The sequence below is a fragment of the Amborella trichopoda genome, chromosome 11 (genome assembly GCF_054954075.1).
Source record: "Amborella trichopoda isolate Santa Cruz 75 chromosome 11, AtrichopodaSantaCruz75HAP2 v2.0, whole genome shotgun sequence".
NCBI lineage: Eukaryota > Viridiplantae > Streptophyta > Magnoliopsida > Amborellales > Amborellaceae > Amborella > Amborella trichopoda.
The window spans coordinates 32,579,860-32,604,288 of record NC_142346.1 but is presented as its reverse complement, the minus strand read 5'-3'; the positions used below and the strand labels follow the sequence as shown (position 1 = coordinate 32,604,288).

Genomic DNA, 24,429 nt, shown 5'->3' with positions numbered 1-24,429 from the left:
CATCAAATCCATAAATGCAGCCAGTACATTGGTTAATCCAAAAGGCATGACTAAAAATTCATAATGGTCATACCTTGTTCTGAAAGCTGTCTTGGGAACATTATCACTTTTAATTTTGAGCTGATGGTATCCAGATCTAAGATCAATTTTTAAAAATACTTGTGACCCTTGTAATTGATCAAATAAATCATCAATTCTAGGTAGTGAATATTTATTTTTCACTGTCATTTGGTTTAACTGTCTATAATCGATACACAACCTCATAGTCCTATCTTTCTTTTTAACAAACAATACCGGAGCACCCTAAGGTGACACACTAGATCTGATAAAACCTTTATGTAATAATTCTTCCAATTATTGTTTAAGTTCCTTAAGTTTCGCAGGCGCCATTCGATAAGGGGCCTAAGAAATTGGGGCTGTCTCGGGAAGTAACTCAATAGAGAATGCAATTTCCCTATCAGGTGGTAACCATGGCAATTCCTCAGGAAATACGTCAGGAAATTCTCGGACGACCGGAATGGTGTCCAAGATTATCTTTTCCTTTCTATCTACTTTAACATAGGCAAGAAAGCCTTGACATCCTTTTCGAAGGAGGCGATTAGCCCGAATTGAGGAGATTAAAAATAGTGGAAAGGCTTCCTTGATACCTTCGAGGTAAAATACTGGTTGATTCGAAATACAAAAAGTAACCATTTTTTTGTAACAATGAATACTTGTATGGTATGCAGAGAGCCAATCCATGCCTAAAATTACATCAAAATCTTGAATTTCTAGGAGTATGAAATCCATTAACATTTCCTTTTCTTCTATCCTTATCATAAAGTGTGGTGACACAAATGAATGAGTAGATCCAGGATCAATCAAAACATGAGCTGCTTTTTGAAAGATAGTAAGAGTACCTTGGATCACTGACTTTGAGGCCTGAGCATCTTGCTGGGTAATTGCAAATACTCTCCCTTTCATTTGAGGTTTCTGGGCTGCCTCTTCAGGTTTCGAATGTTGCTATATTTTCAAGGCAAGACAATCTTTGATCTTGTGCCCCAACTTCCCACATTGGAAACAAGCTCCGATTTCCCAATAACAGGGTTTCATCCTATGTCTCTTCCCACATTTTTTACAAGGCTCTAGCGGGCTTGGAAATGGCGCTGGCCTTGGCCTTTTGTTCACTCTTTCAGAGTGTCACCGATTAGGTTGTGTGGGCCTATACAGATTTCTCTGACTATTCCTCTTTTAGTAATCTTCGCAATCTTTTTCAACAATTTGGGCTCTGTCCACTATTTCGACATAAGTCCTTAGTTTTAAGACTGATATTCTGCTTCTGATGGCTAGTCTGAGGTCCCTTTCAAAATTTTTTACCTTTCTTGCTTCGTTGCTGACCATATGTAGAGCGAACCTGGCCAATTCAGTATACTTGGCCTCGTACTGTGCTACTGTCTTGCTTCCTTGAACTAATTTTAGAAATTCCATTTCTTTTTCGTCTCGAATAAAATCTGGGAAGTACTTTTCATTAAATGTCTCTAGAAATACTTCCCAAGTCAAAGGTTTATTTTCTTGGACCAATACTCCTTTTGTCATTCGCCACCAATGTTGTACTTCACCTTCTAACATAAAAACTCCCAAGGTCATCTTCTTATCATCAGGACATTCCATTACCTCGAATATTTTTCTCCAATTACATAATCCATCACTCGGCTTCTAGTGGGTTTACAGCACCCTTAAAAGAAGGTGGGTTCAATTTCTTAAATTGTTCGATATTACACCCACCATTTCCCGTAGCTGACTGCCTGCGTGGATTGTTGTTCTCCATCAGATGTTGCATTAGGGCAACCATATTTTCCAAGGCTTTATGAATTCCTTCCATATTAGCTTCAACCATTCTGGATCTTGATCTCGTACCGGTCTGTACATACAATAAATATGACTTAGAGTACATTCTTTTCAAATTTCCTATGAATGTTAAACCTATTGCTCTGATACCATAATTGTCACATCCCAAGATTTCTAATATTCCCGAGGTGCGACAGACTATTCTTATACTAGGAAAAATTCAAATTCCTATTAATATATATTATAACAAAACAAATTTTTCTATTAATTAAAATTTGTTCAAATTTTGCTCACAATTGATATTAACATGAAGTCTAGGTATACATCTGTTGATAGAACAAAAACTTACAATGGTGAAGTTAAACAAAAGTTACAAAGGAGAATTTAGTTATGACATGACTACATCTTCTTCACAAGCTGGTCCTGATGTGCATTTAACTATGAGACTGCAATTACCCTGAAAACATATTTGCCATAGTTTGGTGAGTTTGACAACTCAATAAGTGATCATCATGGTCCTAAAAATAATCATGGTTGGAAGATATAAAAAATTTCTGAAGATGGTATGTTAAAAAAAAAAAACTTGAGGAAGAATTTCGAGCAAAAGCATTTATAGATAACAATTGCACTTTCACAAATTCACAGTTAAACATAATCCAAATGATGAAAATGCATATAAACATTTTAACAAAAATGCATAATTCAAAAGATTTCAAAAAATACCCTACTGGCATTCCAAGTAGGTCACCTATATACTCCACCAACGTCCTGATGGGTCCAAACAATCCCTGCAGGTCCAAACATACCTCACTGGCGTACCGGATGAGTCCAAATAGCCCCTACCAGAAAGGTCTAAACAATCCTTGTAGGTCCAAACATGCCTCACAGGCGTCCCGGATGAGTCCAAATAGTCCCTACCGACGTAACTGGCTAGGTCCTAACAATCCTTGCAGGTCCGATCATACCTCACCGGCGTCCCGGATGAGTCCAAATAGTCTCTACCGACATAACCGGATAGGCCTTAACGATCACTGCAGGCCCATTTATACTCAAATTATCTCTGAAACTCTTTAAACATCATAAAGCAACAATATCATATATGCGAAGTGTCATTGAAAACATTACCATCAATTCACTTGAAGCAATTTAATAACAATCACTTCCATTGAAATATCTCTAAGTAGCCATTTAAACATTTTGTGCAATAATTTCTGAAAGATAACAGTTCTGAAAGACATTCTAGAAATCTAACATGACAACAGTCCACTATCAATAAAAGAACCCTTGTGGGAATCCAAAATTAAATACAGAATTATCACAATTTATGGAACTGTCAATTCGTAAATGATCATTTCATAGGCAATACTACAATCAAGTGCAGAAATATCAGTTTTTCAAATAATGAGGAAGTCATTTGCACATGAATTTTACAATGTCTAAATATTCAAAACAGTAAAAAGAAAATCTCACAATTTTACTAAAAGCGGAAATATCACATTTATTTCTAATAATTTAAAGTATTTAAAATTTTTTACAATAGATAAAATATCACAATTATTACTAAAAAGATTAGTCTTCGAGACAATGAGGTCGCTTACAGACACAACAATCCACACTGCTAGGTGGAACGTCTAGATAAATCGTTACAACATCCTCATCATCCTTGCCCACCATTTCATCTAATTTCTCGAAGCCCCATGCTTTGCCAAGGATACCCAGAAATAAGGAATCTTGGTCTGATGATGGAGTAACATTAGTTCTCTTCCCTTGTAGCTGTATTGTGGGGATCATGCCAAATGGGAGGTGAAACAAGCTATATCAAACACCATTTTCTTTTTTAGCCGTTAAAGCAGTTTGTTTGTAGTGTACCTCAGTCAATATTGTGCAAGAAGCACAACGCCAAACAAGTATTTCCACTGCAGTAACATAGGGTTTAAGCAAGGGAAGATGGCATGGTTCCATTGAAGTTGAGAGAAAAAGAGGGAAACGTAAAGAGGGAAAAGTAGAGAGAGAGTGCCAATATTATAGGATACTAACCAATTAAGTAGGATGGGAAAATTTTGGTCCGGTACGGACTCAAGAAAACAGTAAAAACTCCTTAGAAACTCAAAATTGCTTTCTATTATGTGATGAAATATCAGAGAATTCTAACAAGAAAGTCTCGTGAAGACTATGAAGAAATTATGCCAAGATAAAGGCAATCAAACCAAGTAACAAGGTCAAGAATCATGGTATGGAATTAGAAGAAACCATACCAAGATAAAGGAAATCAAACCAAGTAACAAGGTCAAGAATCATGGTATAGAATTAGTATGAAACCATCAAACGATGGGACATTAAAGAGTATATTCCTTACTCTGTACAGCATCTTCAGCCAAGACAATGGATCAGTGATATGGAGACTGCTTATTTTTTATGACTATGGATCTTCAAAGGTAGTGTGCTCCATGGGACACCACAGGGTAACCTACTAAGCTCATTATGGGGCCGTTCCTTCCATCCTCTCTCTCTCTCTCTCTCATTCTTATTTAGACTCTCCTCTATGCTCAACTTGTGGGTTAACTGAACGCGTAGAGAGAAGAAAGAGATATAAAGAGAGAGGCCGTGTATGGAAAGAGAGAGAGAAGAGAAAGGCATTCGTGACACCTCAGCTAAAAAGTGTCAATCGAATGTGAATTTGGTTGATGAGTTGCTACCTAAATTGCCAAAACCAACTTTCCATGTAAAACCTTGAAGCAATTGATGGTGGACCTAAGGTCCACCTAAATACAATTGCACCATCCAAAACTTTTGTTATTATTGAAACATTTTTATAAAAAGCTAATGCTCCTATTATTTGGCATCCTCAAGAAAATTGTGAAGTTACCGGCCAATGAATATTGGGTATAATACTAATCATTATGAAAAAATACTAATTATTTTCGACATAATGAACTATCACTTCAAAGTTATTTATTTCCTGTAAGTATTTTATTTATTTATTTATTTTGTATTTATTTCTATTAACACCATTAATATATATATATTTTTTTTTTTTTTTTTTTAATTTTTTTTTTTTTTTTTTTTGTGTTCCAAAAGTTTTAGGGTTGTCACAGGACTCGAGTTGGCTCTGGTTAGGTTCAGAACCAGGTTGACCCATACCCGACCTAACCCAACCCATTGCCATCCCTAATGTGGAAAAACCATAATTCGGGTCCAGATCCTAGATGACCCAGACCCCTACGTAGCAAACTCATAATTCTCTAGGCATCATCGTCCAACTGAAACTTGTGGACTGTGGAGAAAGTGCAATCACCGTCCACTATCTCAATTGATGGCACCGCCTTCGGCGGGTATTGTTACTTTCCCCTTAAATATGTCGTGTACATGGTAGAGCTCGCCAACCCTAAAACCCAAAATATTCGTTCACCTCCAAAATATCACTTTGGCGGTGCATGGTGCGTGTTGTTTGCTCCCAACTTCATATAATTAATCTCCACCGCAAGAGTGAGTGCGCAAAAAAAAATCCAAATTATTACACATAGAAAAACCAGGGGGCGAATAAAGGGCAAAAAGTACCTAAAAAGGAAAGAGCTCCCGTGTTTTTTCCTCCCAGAAGTTGGAAACCTGAATTTTGTCCTTCCTTCTCAAAGGACTGTAACTTTTTCCTTCCTCTTTTTTCCTTTGCAATATAAATTAAAAAAAACTCCCAACTTTCCCTGGGTCTTCTTCGGAATCACAGGGATGCAGGCTGTTTCAGGAGTACCACAGGTGGTCGTATCACCTTCCTATGGCAGAGCTCAACAAGCTCTTGAAGCTTCTTCTTCTTCCACCTCTCTGCCCTTGCCTCTTCTAAAGGTTTCTCTCTCTCTCTCTCTGTGAAATTTCCATGATTTCAGTCTTACAGGTCTTACTTTCTGATTGCCAGAGATCGAATTTTCTGAGCCACGGCTGCGCTTCAGGCGAGCACAAACTGGGTTCGTCTCGTTTTCATGTACAAAGTTATATGGGAAAACGCAGCAAGAGAAGGGGACAGAGTGAGTTTTTGGGTTTCTCATTTTTCCCTGCTGTCAATTTGCTACTTCATTCTGATGGATTGATCTCAATATTCTTTGAATCCTTGTGATTGGGGTCATGAATTTGTTTTGTGATTTTGTGGATTGTATGTCTGTATTAGTGGCAAAAATTGATCTGCCCAAAAGAATTTGTGGATAAACTCCCTCATACAGTGGATCATTTGATTAGAATTTAAGGGAATTTAAAGGCTCATTCTTGAACCATCATAGCTGCGTTTTATTAAACAACTAATTAGTAAAACATCAAGCTGACCTATATCTGCATAATCTCTCTTTTGGTGGATTGGAATAAGTTTTAACATTGGTCTTGGTCTGGGCTATTAAGTGCTTCTAATCTAGATCGTATTTAGCAATTCATAGTTAGCAAAAAGTGGAGCCAAAAAATATGTCTAATAAATTGAAGCACCAGACCCAGTATATCACCAATAGGCAATAAGATAGCGATAAGATGAGAAAGTAGACTTAGGTGGGCTGCCCTTGTGTAGCCCAGACCCAATGTGTGCAACCCTTGTCAGGAGGTTCTAGTTAGTTCAATTGGAAGGCTAAAAAAGAACAAGAGGTAGACAAAAAGGACATGGTTGGAAGTAATGAGAAAAGATACGGGGACTTATGGTTTCCCTCATGTTCTTTAATAGAATTGGCAAACCAGGATTCATGTAGCTGACTCCAATTAGTTGGTAAAAGGTTTTGACGATGATGATTATGATGATTAAATTGAAGCACCAGAAATCAGTGAATGGAAAAAACATGATTAGTTCGGATTTTGACTTCTAACAACATGGCTAGAAAACGTTGTATACTTATATATATTTGTATTTGTGTGTATGGGTGCTGGGAACGACTCTTAATCATATTAAATTGCAAGAAAAACAAATAAATTATTTTCACAATGTAAGTAATCAATTAATAAACAAATGTTAATGCCTTGTTGCTGCACAAAGGGAGATATATCCAAAGGTAAATTGACAAAATGGTAGAGAAAAATCAAGTGTAAACAATTTAAAAAAAAAAGAATTTGAAAGGATTTTATCAAATTATATTATATCGTATTATTTTGTTTTCTTCAAAAAAATTGATTTTCTTTGAAATTATTCTAAAAAATTACACCTTTCCAAACATTTTGTTAAAATTCAAAGTATCCTTGAAAAAAAATCAATTCATATTCAAATGAAACCAATCATAATTATAACAACGACTTTATGTATATGTAATCCCCAAACAAGAATTATTACACATCTAGTCAGGTATTTTATTTATAGGGAACCGTCGTGTTCTAACTTTGAATATTTTGAATAGAAAATAGAAATCATGATATGGCACGAATATATTGGAGCTACAATAAAAGATGGAATATGTGGCTAGCTAGATGGCTATATTTGCATTGCGTTTTCTTAGATACTTAATCTAATAAATACAACTCTTCTTATGCAGTATTCAAATGGGTCGAAATAGAAAATGCAGGAGATCCGGACCGATTTTGTTTAGATCCTTCGATAAAAAGATTCAATCTCTTCATTAAAAATATGAGGTAGAACCAATAAAGATTTCTTTTCCGATTCATCCCTAGAGTTGAATCCCTCATTCAATAATTTTTTTTTATCTAATCCGTAGGAATCAATAGAAAAGGAAAATCCCTTATAATGTATCAGATTGGGCTCGGTTATCAATAGAGTGAATAGATCTACCCTTTCTTGAAATCTCTCTTCTGATTAAAAATCGTGGTGTAATGTGTAAACATCTTTGTTCCGGCCATGGAATAGGTGGAATAAATCACCAAATGGATTTTTGCTCAATAATGAAATCTTATTGAAACTGTCCATATGCGGTTCATCCTTCGAAACCATATCACATCCCAAATCCTATGAAATAGGATGAATTGAGACGTTATTTTGTAAATATATAATTATCTTGAATATATCAACCATTTCTTTTTTTTGCGATCGCCTAGAAGGGATAAAAGAAACATCTTGTTGTTTCTTCAACAATATCTGATCTCTAGTGGGCCTCTCAGTAACATTCGACTCCAGATGAAGTTTTGACCATTTGTTAGAGAAAAAGAACGAATTGATTTTGTAGGATTCCCAATAAATTATTCGATTTCTTCTTGAAACAGATGATTATTCATCTGCTTCTCACGTTCCGTGAATAGCTGACATTGAGAAATATCTAGAAAAAGGTATTTCGGGGATCGATTTGATTCTATCTTTGTTCGTTCCGTTTGAAGAAAGGAAGGATCCCAAAGAATCGATCTTTCTTTTAGCTATTTGATGTATCAATGTGTGATATTCGAATCCTCATTACTAATGGAATCGAAATGATCTCTAGATTGATATGATGATCCTTTCAATTGGCTAGAATCCATTACTTTAACGAAAATAGATCTTGTGGAATTGTATTGAATATTTGACAATAAATTTCGTACCTTGCTAAAAAACCTATCCTTGTTTACCAACCACATACTGCCTAACCAAATCAATTCTCTCTTGATGTGTTCTTCAGAAAATCCGACTCATGCTGATTCTTCCCCCAACTAACGAAGAGATCTTTGTGAAATTGCCACGTATAAAATTGAGTGCAATTTTGCAAAGAAATAGATGCATTGTCGTCTATAAATCGGTTGATTGTACTTTTCAATCTCGTTCTAAAAATAATCACAAAACATTCTCTTTTGGTATGTTTCTTCGAAAATCCGATTCATGCTGATTCTTCCCCCAACTAACAAAGGATCTTCGTGGAATTGCCACATATGAAATTGAGCCCAATTTTGCAAAGAAATAGATACATTGTCATCTACAAATCGGTTGATTTTACTTTTACTCAATCTTGTTTTAGAAATAATTCTGTTTTGTGATTAAGTTTTGATCATCAACTTCATTGTTTGCCTTACTCTTGGAGTTTTGAATATTCTTGTATTGGTATAGTTGCTCATAGTTATTCTTAAAGACATTTTCATTTGATTCTATTTGACTAATATGGATGGTGAATCAAGCGATTTAGTGATGAAGTTACTTTTGATCAAGGACCGCCTGGAAATTTCTGCTGACTTAAAGCCTCTGCTATGCAAAAATGTATCACAGCAATAGATTTTGATAAAATCTATATAAGAAGTCTAATCTTGAAGATCGGGTTTTCCTTTAATCTCAACCATTTGTTTTTCCTTTTGAAGGGGAAGTGAATAATTAAAGGATGACTCAAACAGCTCCATTTCAACTTTGTCAGCTTTGGTTTAGTATTCATTTTGGGGTACTGAGAAAGAAAAAAACTTGTAGTCAATGCATTCGAGCAAAACAAATATTCATGGAATGACCAATTTCATACAGGATATGAAATATATGGAAACTCTGAAAGGAGATTGATGTTGGCTGCCTGTACCATCTGAAGTTACTGCCACACTTTGAAAAGGTAATGGTGAAAATGAAAAGGCGGAGAAGTAGGTTTCAGTGAGTGGAGTCAACTTGATTATGTTCTCAAGTGCAACTACTGTAGTGTCATGTCCATACTGATCATAACTACGACAGGGGGAATTTTTCGAAGAAGTCCACGGATGGGCAGGCATCGTCTCCAAAAGAAGCATCAATGTCATAAGGGTTCTCTGAAAGCTTGGAGTGCTCAGCTGCCAGGAAATTTTCGGTCCCAAAAGGCCTCTGTTCTCCATTCAATCCAATTGTGGGACTCTACAGAGGAGACTCGTCCTCTTGCAGATAGTGAGAGAACCCTCCGATTCAAGGCCAAGTTTGAACTCCAACTCCTCTTAAAGAAAGAGGAAATTTTTTGGGCCCAGCGATCAAGAGTGAAATGGCGTAAACACGGTTGACCTCAACACCGGTTTTTTAACAATATAGCAAACTGTACAAGAAGGGATAATACCATTACTCATATTAGAGTGGGAGATATTGTGCTTGATCATCCTCCTTTGATCAAAGATACAATCACTGAATACTTCTAAAACCTTTTTGAGGCACCTCGATGCCTAGACCCTTCTTGGATGATCTTTCTTTCCAAGCCATCTCTCCCTCTTCTGCTGGTTGGCTTGAAAGGCCTTTTGAAGAGTCTGAGATCTTAAAGGCAATCACAGATCTTGGCCAAGACCGAGCCCCGGGTTCTGACGGATTTCCAATCGCTATCTTTATGATTTTTTGGGACTCCTTAAAAGAGGATATTCCGGCCTTCTTCCATGAATTCCATTCTAGAAGAATCATTCATCGTGCAATGAATGCCACCTTTATTGCGCTCATTCCTAAATTCGAGGGTACAAAAGAACTCGAAGACTTTAGACCTATTAGTTTGATCAATAGCGCTTATAAGATTCTCGTCAAACTGCTCGCTTCGAGACTGTGAGAGGTCCTTAGCACGGTGATCTCGCCAACTCAAGGAGCTTTTGTTAAAGAGCGTCAAATTCTTGATGGTGCATTTGTTGCTCATGAGGCCATCCTCTCTCAACATCATGCCAAGTTACCCAGTTTAATCATCAAACTCGATTAGGAGAAAGCCTATGACCATGTTGATTGGTCCATCGTTGACGAGACGTTTCGTCTCATTGGTTTTGGTTGTCGATGGAGAGCTTGGATCAAAGGTTGCATTTCAAGCCCACACTTCTTTATTCTTATCAACAGATCTCCCATAGGTTTCTTTCCATCCTCCAGGGGACTCCACCAGGGAGATCCTCTTTTCCCCTTTTTATTCGCGATTGTAGCTGAAGTTTTCAGCAGATGAATCTCTCGAGTTTACCATACCGGCTTGCTCAAAGGATTTAAGATTAGCAACTCGGGACCATTGATAACTCACCTACAATATGCCAACGATACCTTGTTGTTCTGTGAGGTATCGCAGGCACAACTTAACACTCTTCATCTTTTCCTCAACGTATTTGAGATGACCACAGGACTTAAGGTAAATAAGGTCAAATCTAAGATGAGTGGTGTAGCATTGGACCTTTCTATCGTGAGAAATTTTGCTGCAATTTGAGGCTGCTCGGAGGAGGACTTGCCCTCCACATATCTGGGACTGCCCCTCTGCATAGGTAAGCTTGGACTGAATCTTTGGAGCCATATCATTGACACATATGACCGTAGATTGGCACGGTGGAAAGGCAGATTCCTATCTCCGGCAGGCCGCCTTACTTTGATTAAAGCCACTCTCTCTAGCACCCCTATTTTTCAGATGTCACTTTTTCATATGCCAGCCTTGGTGGCTCACCGTTTGGAGCAGCTAATTGGAAACTTTTTGTGGTCCAGTAATGGGGATAGGAAGATCCATCTTATATCTTGGAAGAATGTCTGCAAACCTAAATCTCTAGGGGGGCTGGGCATTCAAACCCTCAAAGAAAATAGTCTTGCTCTATTTGGGAAATGGTGGTGGTGCTTAGCTACCCAAAACAACCATCTCTGGCAGGAGGTGATCAACTCGAAATACCGCAGCTCTGACCCCTCTTGGGTCCCCTCACGACAAGCGCATAGCAACTCCTCGGGGATATGGTAGTCCATACTGCGTGCTTATCCACACTTTCAGTCCATGATCATGTACAGGCCTAAGCAGGGCGACAAAATGCTGTTCTGGATCAATACTTGGCTGGAGAATGCACCCCTTAAGACCTATACCCTAGACTTCTCCTACTGGCCAGTGACTTTAATGCAACTGTGGAATCCCAGTTTCAGCTGATGGGCAACAGGAGGGTGTGGAGTCGTACCCTCAGATGACCACTCTTGGACCCAGAATTTCAGGAATTACCTTTCCATCACTCTAAACTCTGTCTTCCCGCCCCTTCGAGGCCAAGATAGCCTCATCTGGACCCCCAACCACTCGGGTTCCTTCTTGGTGGCCTCTTTCTACTCTGCTCTAGCTCATCCCAGAAGCCCCCCTGCTTGCCCCACTTCTATTGTAAACAAAGTTTGGATCACTTTGGGATTCAATTCTTCAATTGGATAGCTGGATCCGAGAGAACCCTTACGGTGGATCAATTACAGAGAAAGGGTCTCCAAATCCCAAATAGATGCATTATGTGCACTGAGGACGAGGAGACCAATGCTGACCTCTTCATCCATTGCAAGGTAGCCTCGTCTATATGGGCTGATATCCTTCAGTTATTCCAATGGTAGTGGGTGACACCACCTGATGTCCCTCATCTCATATGTTCTACCTTCTCAACCCCCTGGCCTAAGGCCGGCACGCTGCTGTGGCAGGCCTCGGTGGCTGCCACCCTTTGGACAATCTGGAATGAGAGAAATGCCAGAATTTTTCGAAGCCTGTCATCTCCGATGAATGCCCTAGTAGAAAAGGTCAGAGAAGCAGTCATCTTCTGGGCCACTCACCACAAACAGTTCAAAAATCTTTGCCACTCTGACTTTCTCCACAGCTGGACTCCCATTCTCTCCTTCAAAACTCATAGGCCACCAGACTCTTCCCTTTGGAGACCACCCGAAGTGGGCCACGTCAAGCTTAACTTTGACGGGTGTTCTCTATGAAACTCAGGCCATGCAGGCATAGGTGGCTTGTTCCGCAACCACAACAACAATACCCTTTGCTCCTTTTCTATTCCCATTGGTGTCTCTGATTCGACAATTGTGGAGGCCTCTACCCTCCAAGAAGGCCTCAGGAAGTTAGACACTAGCTGGGGGCAGTATGTAACCATTGAAGGCGACTCTTACAGTGTTATAGCCTAGGCCTCAGGCACTGCCCCCTGGCTTTGGAGGCTCGACAGCATCTTTGAAGAAATCTGTCAACTCACAAGGAATCTACAAATCTCGTGGAATCACTTTTGGAGAGAAGCAAATGGTGGGGTTGATTCCTATAGCAAAAGCAACCGCAACCTTGTCTCAAGCCAACCTGAGCAACCCTTGAAAAACCTCTACTCGAGCTCCTATCACAGTTTGGAATTGATGTAATGACTCAATTCATGTAAAGCGTTTTTTATATACCCTTGGTTCTGTACAGGGCATTCGCAACGGGGATACCAGTGTTAAAAAATACCCTTAAACACACCCGTTTGTGGGTTGCCTATTTTTTGGGCAGAACCTGTCTGTGGGTATCCTGCCCCCGCTCTTCTCACATTCTGTACTCACTATTGAGCTTAAAAAATTCTTGGCATCTTTGATAACTCAATATTGAGCTTAAAATTTGCAGTTCCAAAAGAATTGAGCAAGGGTTGAGAAAAATGTATTGCTTAACACCAAGATAATGCCAAGAAGTGTTGATAATATGATTTTATATATCATATGGGATTTAGCCCATAACATATGCCATTGTAAGTTGTGAGGCAGAACAAAGAATGGGAGAGGGTTCATAAGCTTGGGACTTGACTATAACTCTTTTGAGCTTACATTTTTAATAGCTTGATATGCTGAAAACATCTTTGGTAACTTATATCGAGCTTAAAATTTGCAGTGGCAAAAACACTGAAAGCAGGGATTGAGAAACATGTAATGTTTAACACCGAAATAACTCCAGATTCTTTTGATAATAAGATATTATATCATGTGGGATTAACCCTTAACTTATGCCATTGCAATTGGTGGTGCTGAACAAAGAATGGGAATAGGTTTCACAAGCTCAAGATTGACTCCAACTCATTCCGAGCTATTTTGTTGGATAACTTAGACTATAGGTTTCACAAGCTCGAGATTGACTCCAACTCATTCGGAGCTATTGCTGAGATTTGGATAACTTGAGTCTAACTAGATACCCATCTCTGCAAAACTACATTATGATGCCTGAATAATTATCTTCAAGGAAAACTCGTTTTATTTGAACTGGTGCTTGGTGCTCTGTGAGTTATGATTCTCAGTAGGACTGAATATAATTACAGTTTTACTCTTTGTACGATCGTCAATATCCTCAATACCATTTTTTATGTGTGGTTATAGTCATCTTTCACTAACTCAGTCTCTTATAGTCATCTTTCACTAACTCAGTCTCAAGTTATTTTCTACATCAGTAGTGCTTGACTGCTGCTAACCTTCACTTAGACAAAATCTTAATATTACATTTGAATGTATTATTAAATATAATGTTCAAACAAGTAATATATTTTTTATTATAATGATCAAATTAATTGTTTGTTATGATTTATTTTTTCTGAAAAATTATTAGCAATTATGCAACTGAGTCCAGTTTTAAGGTGAATGGGAAATCCAAATGATCAAAAGTTCCAAAAAATAAGTTAGTATGATCAATGAGGTTACATGATGTTGGTCTTTTTCACTTTGGAAATGGCATCCAACAACAATATTATTTGGTTATATTAGTTTTGAGCTTAACTACGTATTTAATATGAGAGCTCATAAATCATGAGTGAGTTGTTAAGCCTACCTGAATGTGAGAAGGTTTTATCAACCTCAATTTCATTCGCCATAAAAGAAACAAAAAATGATCAAGATTTGTCTAATTCAATTTTTCAGGTGTAACAACCTTTTCGTGATACCCTATTTTTAGCCTGCATTTTATTATTAGTTTGTTATATCGTTTCTTTGTTTGGGTGCCATCCTCATGTCAGACACATATCAGCACACTTAGTGAAACAGATTTTTCTCGATCCTTCTTCTTGTTCACTGAACATTGATAAATCATTCATTTGGACTTTGATCTTCTTTTGTATTTTAAATAGACACATATGAACTTTGAAATGTATCAATTCTACTAAGGCAATATCGAGTTTTGGCTAGTCATCATGAAATATATACTGGCAAATAATGTTGGATTTTTTTATCTTTTTATAAAATTAGTGTTAAGTAGTGTGTTTGATAGTGGTCTAAGAGGGTTGAGGACCTTAAACTTTCCCTTAACCCGTTCCAAGCCCGGGTAAAAGAGGAGGGTTGCATTAGGTGGGTAGCCAACATAAAATTTTGCCACATCTTATCATGAATTCTGAAGGAGGAATGGGATTCATATAGCCGATCCCGGCTAGTTGGGATAAATGTTTGGATGATGATGATGATGATTCCCTTTTGAAAGGTCTTAAGTCTTAAATTTTTTTCTCCAGTTTATTTCTGGTCCATTGCCCCAAACCATTTTACCTTTCTAATGAGACCTTTGCTCATCTTCTTTCTCTTACCTACAGTAAAACAGGAAAACTTAAAGAGGTGCTTCCTGACTGTAGCATTGGTAATGGACACGTCAAAAAACACCTAAAAACTTAATGATGATGAATGAACAGAAATGTAATATCAAGGTTCTTGGGGTGTTGTCATTTCATATTGCAGTTTTTCCATGTGTTTCTGATGTTATTGAATTTTGTTGTAATTTATTTCTACTAAGTAAAGGTTGACCATGTCATAAATCATGGCTCATCATGATTCCTCCTACTCCATTTTGCAGTCATTGAAGCTGTTGCTACTCCAGATTCAGAAGTGACATTGCCATTAACTGAAGAAAATGTTGAGAGTGTGTTGGATGAAGTTCGCCCTTATTTAATGTCAGATGGGGGTAATGTTGCATTGCATGAAATTGATGGGAATGTTGTGAAATTGAAGCTGCAAGGGGCGTGTGGCTCCTGCCCTAGTTCTGTGATGACACTGAAGATGGGAATCGAACGTCGTCTAATGGAGAAGATTCCAGAAATTGTTGCAGTTGAACCTATTGCAGATGAGGAGACAGGCCTTGATCTAAATGAAGAAAATATAGAGAAGGTAAATCTCTCTTGTTATTCCATTGCACTGATGATTATTTGCATTTATTTGGTTTTGCGTGTAAGTATGGTAGAGCTTTTTTTATTTTTTCTATCTTTTTATATATGGGATAGGGGTGGGGGGTTGACTGTTGAGGTGATGCAGTTAAGACCTGCATTTACGTCAAGACTTTAGAGTTTAGACCCATGTGGGACATGGTAGTTACATGAGACTCCAAGTTAATGAAGGATTTTAGACCCATAGTTACATGAGACTCCAAGTTAATGAAGGATTTTAAACCCATTCGCCTGTGGGTAGTACATTTAATATCATATCTACCAAACTGAGGAATTGTTATGCAATTCCACTTCTCCTTTACGAGTTGCCTTTGTGGAGGGAAGCCGGATTCTGGAATATATCAGAGATAGGCCTGGAAATGAGATGTGGTGATGGTCAGCAGACCATCCCATCAAGGCTAAAGTACTATCCCATCATAGAGCAGTGATCCAACAAACAGCAACACTCCCAAATCTTTATGAGCTCTATTCTCAATCCTCTTGAGGGCAATGCCAAAGCTACCCATTATGGACCTTGCTGTTTGCAGTTGTGTTGGCTGGAAGCTTCAGGAGGTCCATTAATCGCCTCAATAACAAGAACCTACTCCATGGCTTCACGATTTCCCAAAACGGGACTACTATCTCTTCTCTGCAATACACTGATGACACGCTGGTGTTCTGTGACACAATTCCTCAAGAGGACGACAATCTCTAGCTCTTTGTTGGGTATTTTGAACTTGCTTCTGGTCTTCACATCAACATGGGCAAGATCAAACTTAACAGTATGGTCTCCAGTTATGAGTTTGTTGGAACCTTGGCGGATAGAGTAGGATGCGTCCTTGACCATCTTCCCTCTAAATACCTTGTCCTACTGCCATATATTGGCAAGCCAAGATGCCAATATGTAGGCCTTGGAGAAAATTTTGAGAGAAGGCCGGGTGGCAGATGTGTCACTGTCTACCGCTTTAGAGGTAAAATTCACCATGATCAAAGCTACTATGTCTAATACCACTATTTTCCCAATGCCCTTGTTCCAAATGCCTCAGTCCATACTCTGTGAAGTTCATAGTGCTAGAGCGTAGTATGCATCATGGAGAAGCTCCAAGTTTGATCCTTAAGAATTGAGCTTCACATTAGTTTGTATATGAAATAATGTTTTATTTTTTACTTACCCAAAAAAAATAATGCTTTTTAGTATTACATAGCAAAAACTTTTTATATTGTGCACGCATCTGTGTTAGTTTCATAGCAGTAGACTTCACTTACTCTCTCTCCATAGGTCTTGAATTCCAACCTTGGGCCTCACGTTAAAACCTCCAACTTTTTTACCCCGTACTTGGAGGTGTTGACATGTGTATAGGCCAACACGTATCAACACGCAACACTAAGAGGATGAACCACATGTCTGGATAACACTGCTGACCACACCCTTTGGCGGTTCATTGTTCTTTCCATTTTCTGGTCCTTTTTGTGAGAGAAATGGGAGAACCTTCCAAAATGTTGAACTAAGAATTCAAAGTCCTCATTGACCGGCGCCGAACACCTCTAGGGCACTTGCTTGCAGGGAATTTTGTGGGTCTCCTCCACCGAGTTTGTTACATATCAGTAACATGTTTCTCACCTGTCAAGCTTCCTTTACGAGATCTGCTGTTCCAACACCACCGTCCATTGGTACCACCAAGTTTAAAATTCAATGGGTGCTCTTTTGGCAATTCCAGTCTGGTAGGGGTTGGGGTTGCATTCTGAGACCATCGAGGCATGATCTTATTGTCACACTCAGGCCTGGCTGGTGTCGCAGACTGTGTCGAATCTTTGGACCTCCTTAATGGGCTGAGACATTTTGATTGTGGATAGGGCTCACAGCTATTCTTCAAATTCGATGTCCATCCTTTGGAGACTTGATGAAGGAGTCAACAATCTCTCTCGACTGTCTCACCCTTTTCAGGTGTCCTTAATCACAGCGGGACGGACTCAAACCTCTGTTGCAGACTTTGGCCAAGGAGGGGATTCATAAGCCCAGTCTATAACTGCTTTATCCACTCAAAATTTCCTAGAACTTCCCCTGGTCTATTCCATATATAACCAAGGCCTCTTTTTCCGTTTTTTGTACTTTATGTACAAGGCGAGGAGCTTCTTACAATATTAACCTTGTACATCCTCTCATCTCTGACAGTATTTTGTATACAAAATTGAATACGATACAAGTTAAAATCTCAGGGAGAAAAAAAAAAAGAATGAAAGAAAAGGCAGATTCTAGATGGCAGAACGCTAGGTATTGTTGTCAAGGCTGTTATCGAGATGGCATTGGACCGTGTTGATTGGGGATTCTTGGAGTACATGATGTATTGAAGAGGCTTATAATGCTTGGACTAGGTGTATCATTTAAGGTACCTCTATTATATCCTTGCAGCTTATTTTAAAAGAATCTCACAAGTATGCAGTCCATGTGATGGAGAGAGAGAGAGAGAGAGAGAGAGAGAGAGAGTTACTAATTTGAAAAGGTCAGAGAGAGAGAGAGAGTGGAAGGTACTAATTTGACAAGGGCACCCCTTCAGTTTGTTGATGACATGGTTCTTTGTGATATTTCTCTCGATCAAAGTGGAGAACTTGAGGACGGTCCTTAGATTTTATGAGTCAGTAAAAACTTCATCATGAGCATTTCTGACTTGAAGTAGCCGATTGTATCTTAATATATACTTTCGTAACTATAAGTTGAGCTGCAAGAACCTTATACCGTACTCCCATAACCAATCTTTCCTTGGCTATTATTAGTTGATTCAATTTTAAACTAATGCTCTTTGGAAGGGCTTCCATTTTAACAATTTCAAGTAATAATTTGTGCCATTCAATGAGCAAAAAAAATAATAAATGAAAAACAACATTGTGGATCACTTCTCTGTTCATGTTAAGCTGAATATCTCATGTCCATAACGCGTTATCATACTTTGGAACCTTCCGCATTAGTATCCAATAATCAACATGTTCAAAGATATTTCTTTTATTGTCTTAACAGGTACTTGAAGAAATAAGACCTTACCTTGTAGGAACGGGTGGGGGAGAGCTTGAACTTGTCAAGATCGAAGAACCTATTGTGAAAATTCGACTCTCAGGGCCTGCTGCAGGGGTAATGACTGTGAGAGTGGCAGTTACACAGAAGTTGAGGGAAAAGATACCAGCTATTGCAGCTGTACAACTTCTATAGAAGCACCGAAATGTTTGTAGTCGCCATGGGTTTCCTCTAGAAGATTTTGCCATGTGTGGTGGTTTTTCTCATTTTGCCCGGTCTCAAGGTAGCCACAACTTTGAGACATGGTTATCATGTAATTAATCTGTCTTATGAAGTCATTGTTGTCGTTTTTTCCCATATTTCGTGATGATGTATCATTGCCTATGCATTATTTATCGAGGGAAAGATCTTTAGCCATAATCGGTGTCTGCTAAAGAGCTTTTGTCTTTTTGTCCTTTTTTGCTTCAATGTTTCACAAGAAGAAAATAAAATTGGAAGAATTTTGTGGAATACCAGGAATTGGTAAAAAAAACTAATCATGATCACATCAGATCAAATCTGAGCATACCCATCCAAGACAGAGAGAGAGAGAAGACGCTCCCGCGCCCTGTCATTGATATTAGCAGAGGACCAAGTGTTGAGAGTTCTGGCTATAATGTCGCAGTTTAGTAGGAAATTGAGGTCTTCTTATATTTGAAACCATTAACAAGCAGATGGGCCATCTTTAACCAAATTAGGACCGCCTGAGCGCAAATCCGGTGGAATTTAGCACCGCCTGTCTCAGGCTGTTCCGCAGGTTGTGGGCATGCCCTACCCAGCACTCCACAAAAACCATTCTCGTTTCCTGAACCTCCCGCTTACCAACGTCCAACTTTTTCTTCGTCAGCTGTACTCCCATCTTTCCATCCTCCTCCCACCTTACACCTTCAGTTATCCCTCCTATTCCATATCCACATGGCTCGTTCCATACCCCTTCTTCATTTCCCCTCTCCCTCAGAACCCCTATCTCATCTCCATCCCTCCTGAGAAAACATTGGAACAAAAACGAAAGCTTCTCAGATACCCAGTTGGCATCATTCATCCCCGTCGGATGACTTCAGAAATATTGAAAAATAGGGACAACACACCTGACCTTGCATGCCGAAAGCTTTCGGACGGAACTATTCTTTCCAGTTTCCCACTTGAGAACTGTGCGCTAGGGATCCTTCAATCCTCCTCACCTTGGTCCTCTAAGGGCACAACACTCACCCTTTGCTGCTGGTCGCAGGACACCAGGGCTTTTAAGAAACAAAGAATGTGGGTCAGGGCCGCCTGCATCCCTCTCTATACCTGGAACCCAGATATCTTCAAACTCATCAGCAATAGTTGTGGCTCTTTCATTGCCATCCACTGGAAATTCGCCGAATTCTTTCCTTTGGGCACCATCCAGTTATTGGCAGAGGTCCTTGATCTGAAGGTTACTCCCCCCTCCCGCATCATTTGGCCTGAAGTTGTGGGATGCTTCTACTGCATCTCTCTCACTTGGGATTTCACTTTGCTTCCCTCCGACCGCCATATCCAGACTGTGGAGCATGGTAAGACTATCCCCTTGGACCCTGGGCTCTAGGTGTCGCAAGCCTAGATCAAATCGCTACCATCTCAAGCTAATCTCTCCATCTTTAAAATTTTAGTGATGAAACGTCTTGCTACCATGTTTTCTTGTCCCAAAAAGTACAAAATAACGAATAAAATAAAATATTAGCAGCAAAAAACCTCTCTAATATGAATGAAAGTGGATGACGTGAACTAGCACAATCCATATGGTTTAAAATTGTCTTTTGTGATATCGGCTTGTAACACTTACATATGTTTCAATATTATAAATTAAACTCAAATAAAGAAAAAAAAATACAATTCTCATTTGCTGCCACTTTCAAAACTCTTCATTACATAAATAAATTACATCAAATGAAATCTGGGAGCAAGAAAACAGATGCCAAAAGATTACCTCTAATGGACTTTTTATGCCCCCACATCAAGACTCCTCCACCGATGGCACACAAGACCTAGGTCTTTCTTGAATCTCAACAAATAGAAAATAACGCCAAAACCCTACTAGTTATTAGAGGGAAATCACACAATATGGGACCCCTTTGCAGCTGACACTGTGGGGTGTGCCCCTTTCTTTGTTTCAGGAAAACCTTAGGGCGTGTGCCCCCCCCCCCCCCCCCCCCCCGAGGTTAGGGTTAGGATTTTTTATGGTTTGGCATCCTTATCAGATTTTAGCTTAACTATTAATCAAAGGTGACCTGTGGGATGAGAGATCTTAGTCACACAATCCATTTATCAGCCATTCTGATCTAATAGAAAGTGTTAGAATATCATCCCTCAACTTCCTTGACCTATATTAAATTTAGAGAAACAATGACAAACCTTTCATTTTCTTTTCAATAAGTCTCTACTCATTCTCTTTTTTAAATCAATTAGCCTCTTTTTCAAATCCTTTTTATTTTTTTTTCAAATCATCTTGCTTGACTTATGGCACAAGCCACAAAAATAGAAGGTGAGAAACGTGGGGTATCCCACCCCCTTCGTTGTATATTGGGCCCCACACCCTTACCAAGGTGGACCCAATATGGTGGCCCTTATATATTATGGGCCCTCATAGTAATTAAGTTATTTTGAAACTTATAAAATGATTTTTAGAAAATTATTAGTATTTTTATTCTCTCTCGAAGTATTAAAAACATAAAAATATAGTTCAAAGTTATTTAAAATTTAATTTTGATGAAATAAAATATCCAGAAAGTTCTAAAAAATTATTTTAATATTATTAAAATTATTGAAAACAAGATCTTGTTGGCAGCTCGCTATAACAACTTGCTATCACAGCTGTCTTTTAACACTGCTATCTTTTAAGATCTTATTGGCAGATGATAACAAATGGAGCTCAAACAGGTCCCCCCAGTGGTCAATTTGAGAGGTTGTGAACAATGTTATTTCACAATAATTCAAATGTCGATCCTTGGAATTTATTGATCTGCTCATAGGTAATTGTGGTTCATACATCATTGCATTCTATGATCATGTTATCATCAGGAAAACCTATGAATCCTAAGCCCTCTTCCCCCCTTAAACCCTCCTTCCCCTCCCTCTCTCCTTCGCCGAGGTTAATCTTCGTTCCCAGGAGCCCTCTCTTCTCCTTGCAGACAAGCTCAAAACCTCTTTAGTTGGGGTCTTCTTTCCTCGACAAGATGACTCCTGTGGCATAGAGAGATGGGGAAAAGCTTTCTGGGCAAACTCTTCTTTGCTCTGCAGAAAACTATCTAATGGCTCATTGTTATTCTCTCTCTTCATAAGATAGTACTCTTAGGGCACTGAACTCATCCCCTCCTCTCTTTCGGGGGGCTTCACTCTCGCTCTCCAGATGATCCGTAGATCTGGGATCATATAGGAGCAAAATGATTTGGCTAACTGCTTCTGGCATTCCCTTTTACTCTTGGAGCTCCAAAACGTTCAAGGCCATCGGCAATGCTTGCGGGTCGTTCGTTGTTGTTCACTAGCAGTCCTTGGAACATCTTCCATTGGGCACTGTACTCATCATCATCGATGTTTTGAATCCTCTAACGATCACCCCTTTCCTCTAATTGGAGATTGGAGGTCATTTTTACCATGTGTTTTTGTCCTGGTCCTCAGCCTCCCCTCCTTCCCCTCATTTCTTCGATGCCTCCAGGCGGAAGCAGGTTTGGGAGCCCAATCTTCAGAAGCCGACGCTACACGTTCCGAAGAGATGAAACTAGTGGACGGTGATTTTTATAAAGAAAAAGGACAGTCAATTTCAGCCACCTAACCCACGATTCCATCAAGGTCCACCTCGGGAGGGAATCGAGATCCCTCGCGATCTGGGTACCTCAGCAAAGCCTTTCCACCTACTGGACACATCTCACCCCCTACAGAAGCTTCGCAACCACTTGCCAATTCCGCAGCTCATCGAGCGGTGAGCCCACCTACCCTGCCGTCTTCCACTCAAATCGGGTCGCTTTCTCTTTTCGTGAAAACGTACCCCCAGCCTCCCAGCGGTTTTCTCTTGCTCCTGTTGTTGAACCATCAATAGCAGAGCCACCTCACCCTCTGGACAATACAATGCTATCCTCTGTCCAGACAGCCTCAACCCTTTGCCGACAGAAGGACTTCCATCCTCGATTTTGGGACCCATCCTCTCTCTTCTCCCCCTCTCCCTCCCTCTTCTTCTCTTCCTCTACCTCCTTCTCTGCCCCTTTCTTCTCGCCCTCCCCCCTCGTTTCCTCCACCTCCGTCTTCGGTTATTGCCGTCGTTCTCTTCTCCCCTCCCGGTTATCTCCTTCGGCTCTCTCCCTGGGCCTCCTGATTGTCATCTCTTTGTGCCCTGGGTTTGTCACCTCTGTCATGGCCCTCAGCCTCTCTTACTTCTTCTCCTGCCCCCAAGATCCCTCTCATTCTTAGTATCTCCACTCTTTCTCCATATTTTCCTTTATCCCCACGTTTTTCTCATTCCCCTCTCTCTCTAGCTCCCTTCAACTCTGACCCGCTCTCTCCCTGCTCCCATGCAACCATTTCTCTCCCCTCCCCTTTTTCTGAAATTCCTCTTCTCTTGGCTAAGGAAGGCCTCCCTCGAACTCCTACCCAAGGAGCAACCCCCCAACACGGACCCTCGGTTCCTAGTTGACCCTTCTCTCATGCCTATTCGAGTCGAAATACCTACAAACCCTTACAACGAACTCCTACCCAAGAAGCAACCCCCCAACATGGACCCTCGGTTCCTGGTGGACCCTTCTCTCATGCCTTTTCGAGTAGAAATACCTACAAACCCTTACAACGATGACCTTGTCATTGTTACAATCCCCTATTGTTTCCCCCCTCATGTCCTTTCTTATGACGGAGGTACTCGGCTTTGTGTCTCTTTCCCCTCCCCCTCTGGCCTTACTAACATCCCTCCAGGCTAATCCCCATTACTGGAGGCCCCACCTCCTTTAGTGATCATCCTGGCCCCTTACTCCCCCCTCACTCCCACCCCGAAAGAAGTTGCCTCCCTAAAGTCTTCCCTCACAGGACTCTCCCCTTTTGCTAGTCTTAACCCTTCTCTATTCCCAACTTCTTTAACTCTACTTCCGCGACGATCCCCCCACCTGCGATAATAGAGCCTCCTCCGGCAGTGGAAGAGCCCCTCGGTCATCTAGGCCTCTACAACGAATCTAAAGACGTTACCCCAAACCCGGCCCAAGAAGAACTTTTTCACACTAAGCTGGCAATCTTTCGACTGACGCTAGCTGATGGCATTTCCCCTCTTGGACTACTCCAACCTTCTTCTAAGAAGTTGTCCTCGCATTCCCCCACGAGGTCGGGACAAAGCTTGACTAAGCTTGAGAAAATGGATGTGAAGACATCATTTTTCCATGGAGAACTCGAAGAGGAAGTGCACATGCAACAACCGGAAGGTTTCATAGAGAAGGGCAAAGAATGACTTGTGTGCAAATTGAAGAAGTTCTTGTATGAGCTCAAGCAAGCATCAAGACAATGGTATTTAGAATATTTGATATGTTCATGAAGAGCCTCGGGTACACAAGAAGTAAGTATGACCATTGCATCTATTTAAAGTTCTTTGATAATGGTACATACTTGATTTTAGTTTTATATATGGATGACATGCTTTTGGTATGCAAAGATAAACCTAAAATTGATGAGCTCAAAACATCTTTGAGCAAAAGATTTGAGATAAAGGATCTTGGGCTGGCAAGGCAAATCCTTGGTATTGAAATTTAAAAGAATAGACAAAATGGAATTTTGTCACTATCTCACAAGGGTTACATAGAAATGGTGCTTAAAAATTTTGGCATGAAAAATACAAAGCCGGTGAAGATACCTCTAGC

The 24,429-nt window shown here is 39.8% G+C and overlaps 1 protein-coding gene and 1 long non-coding RNA gene across 2 annotated transcripts; one reads left to right on the top strand and one right to left on the bottom strand.

Annotated features, from left to right (window-relative positions):
* Nucleotides 1-273: 273 nt before the first annotated feature.
* Nucleotides 274-4,391, bottom strand: LOC148779858 (uncharacterized). Its single transcript, XR_016044201.1, has 2 exons — nucleotides 4,184-4,391; nucleotides 274-2,858 (listed from the first exon to the last, which is right to left on the bottom strand). It is a non-coding gene; the product is annotated as an uncharacterized LOC148779858 (long non-coding RNA).
* A 1,006-nt stretch (nucleotides 4,392-5,397) lies between these two features.
* Nucleotides 5,398-18,961, top strand: LOC18449116 (nifU-like protein 2, chloroplastic). The gene is made up of 4 exons (XM_006859162.4): nucleotides 5,398-5,664; nucleotides 5,735-5,843; nucleotides 15,192-15,502; nucleotides 18,551-18,961. The coding sequence occupies exons 1-4, from the start codon at nucleotides 5,551-5,553 to the stop codon at nucleotides 18,737-18,739; spliced, it is 723 nt and encodes a 240-aa protein (XP_006859224.1). The 5' UTR covers nucleotides 5,398-5,550; the 3' UTR covers nucleotides 18,740-18,961.
* Nucleotides 18,962-24,429: the final 5,468 nt, after the last annotated feature.

Bases quoted from the DNA above. Each gene is read 5' to 3' on its own strand.
- LOC18449116 (XM_006859162.4), top strand. From the start codon at position 5,551: ATGCAGGCTGTTTCAGGAGTACCACAGGTGGTCGTATCACCTTCCTAT. The intron at 5,665-5,734 runs GTTTCTCTCTCT...TCTGATTGCCAG, and splicing joins TGCCCTTGCCTCTTCTAAAG to AGATCGAATTTTCTGAGCCA. The intron at 5,844-15,191 runs GTGAGTTTTTGG...TCCATTTTGCAG, and splicing joins CAGCAAGAGAAGGGGACAGA to TCATTGAAGCTGTTGCTACT.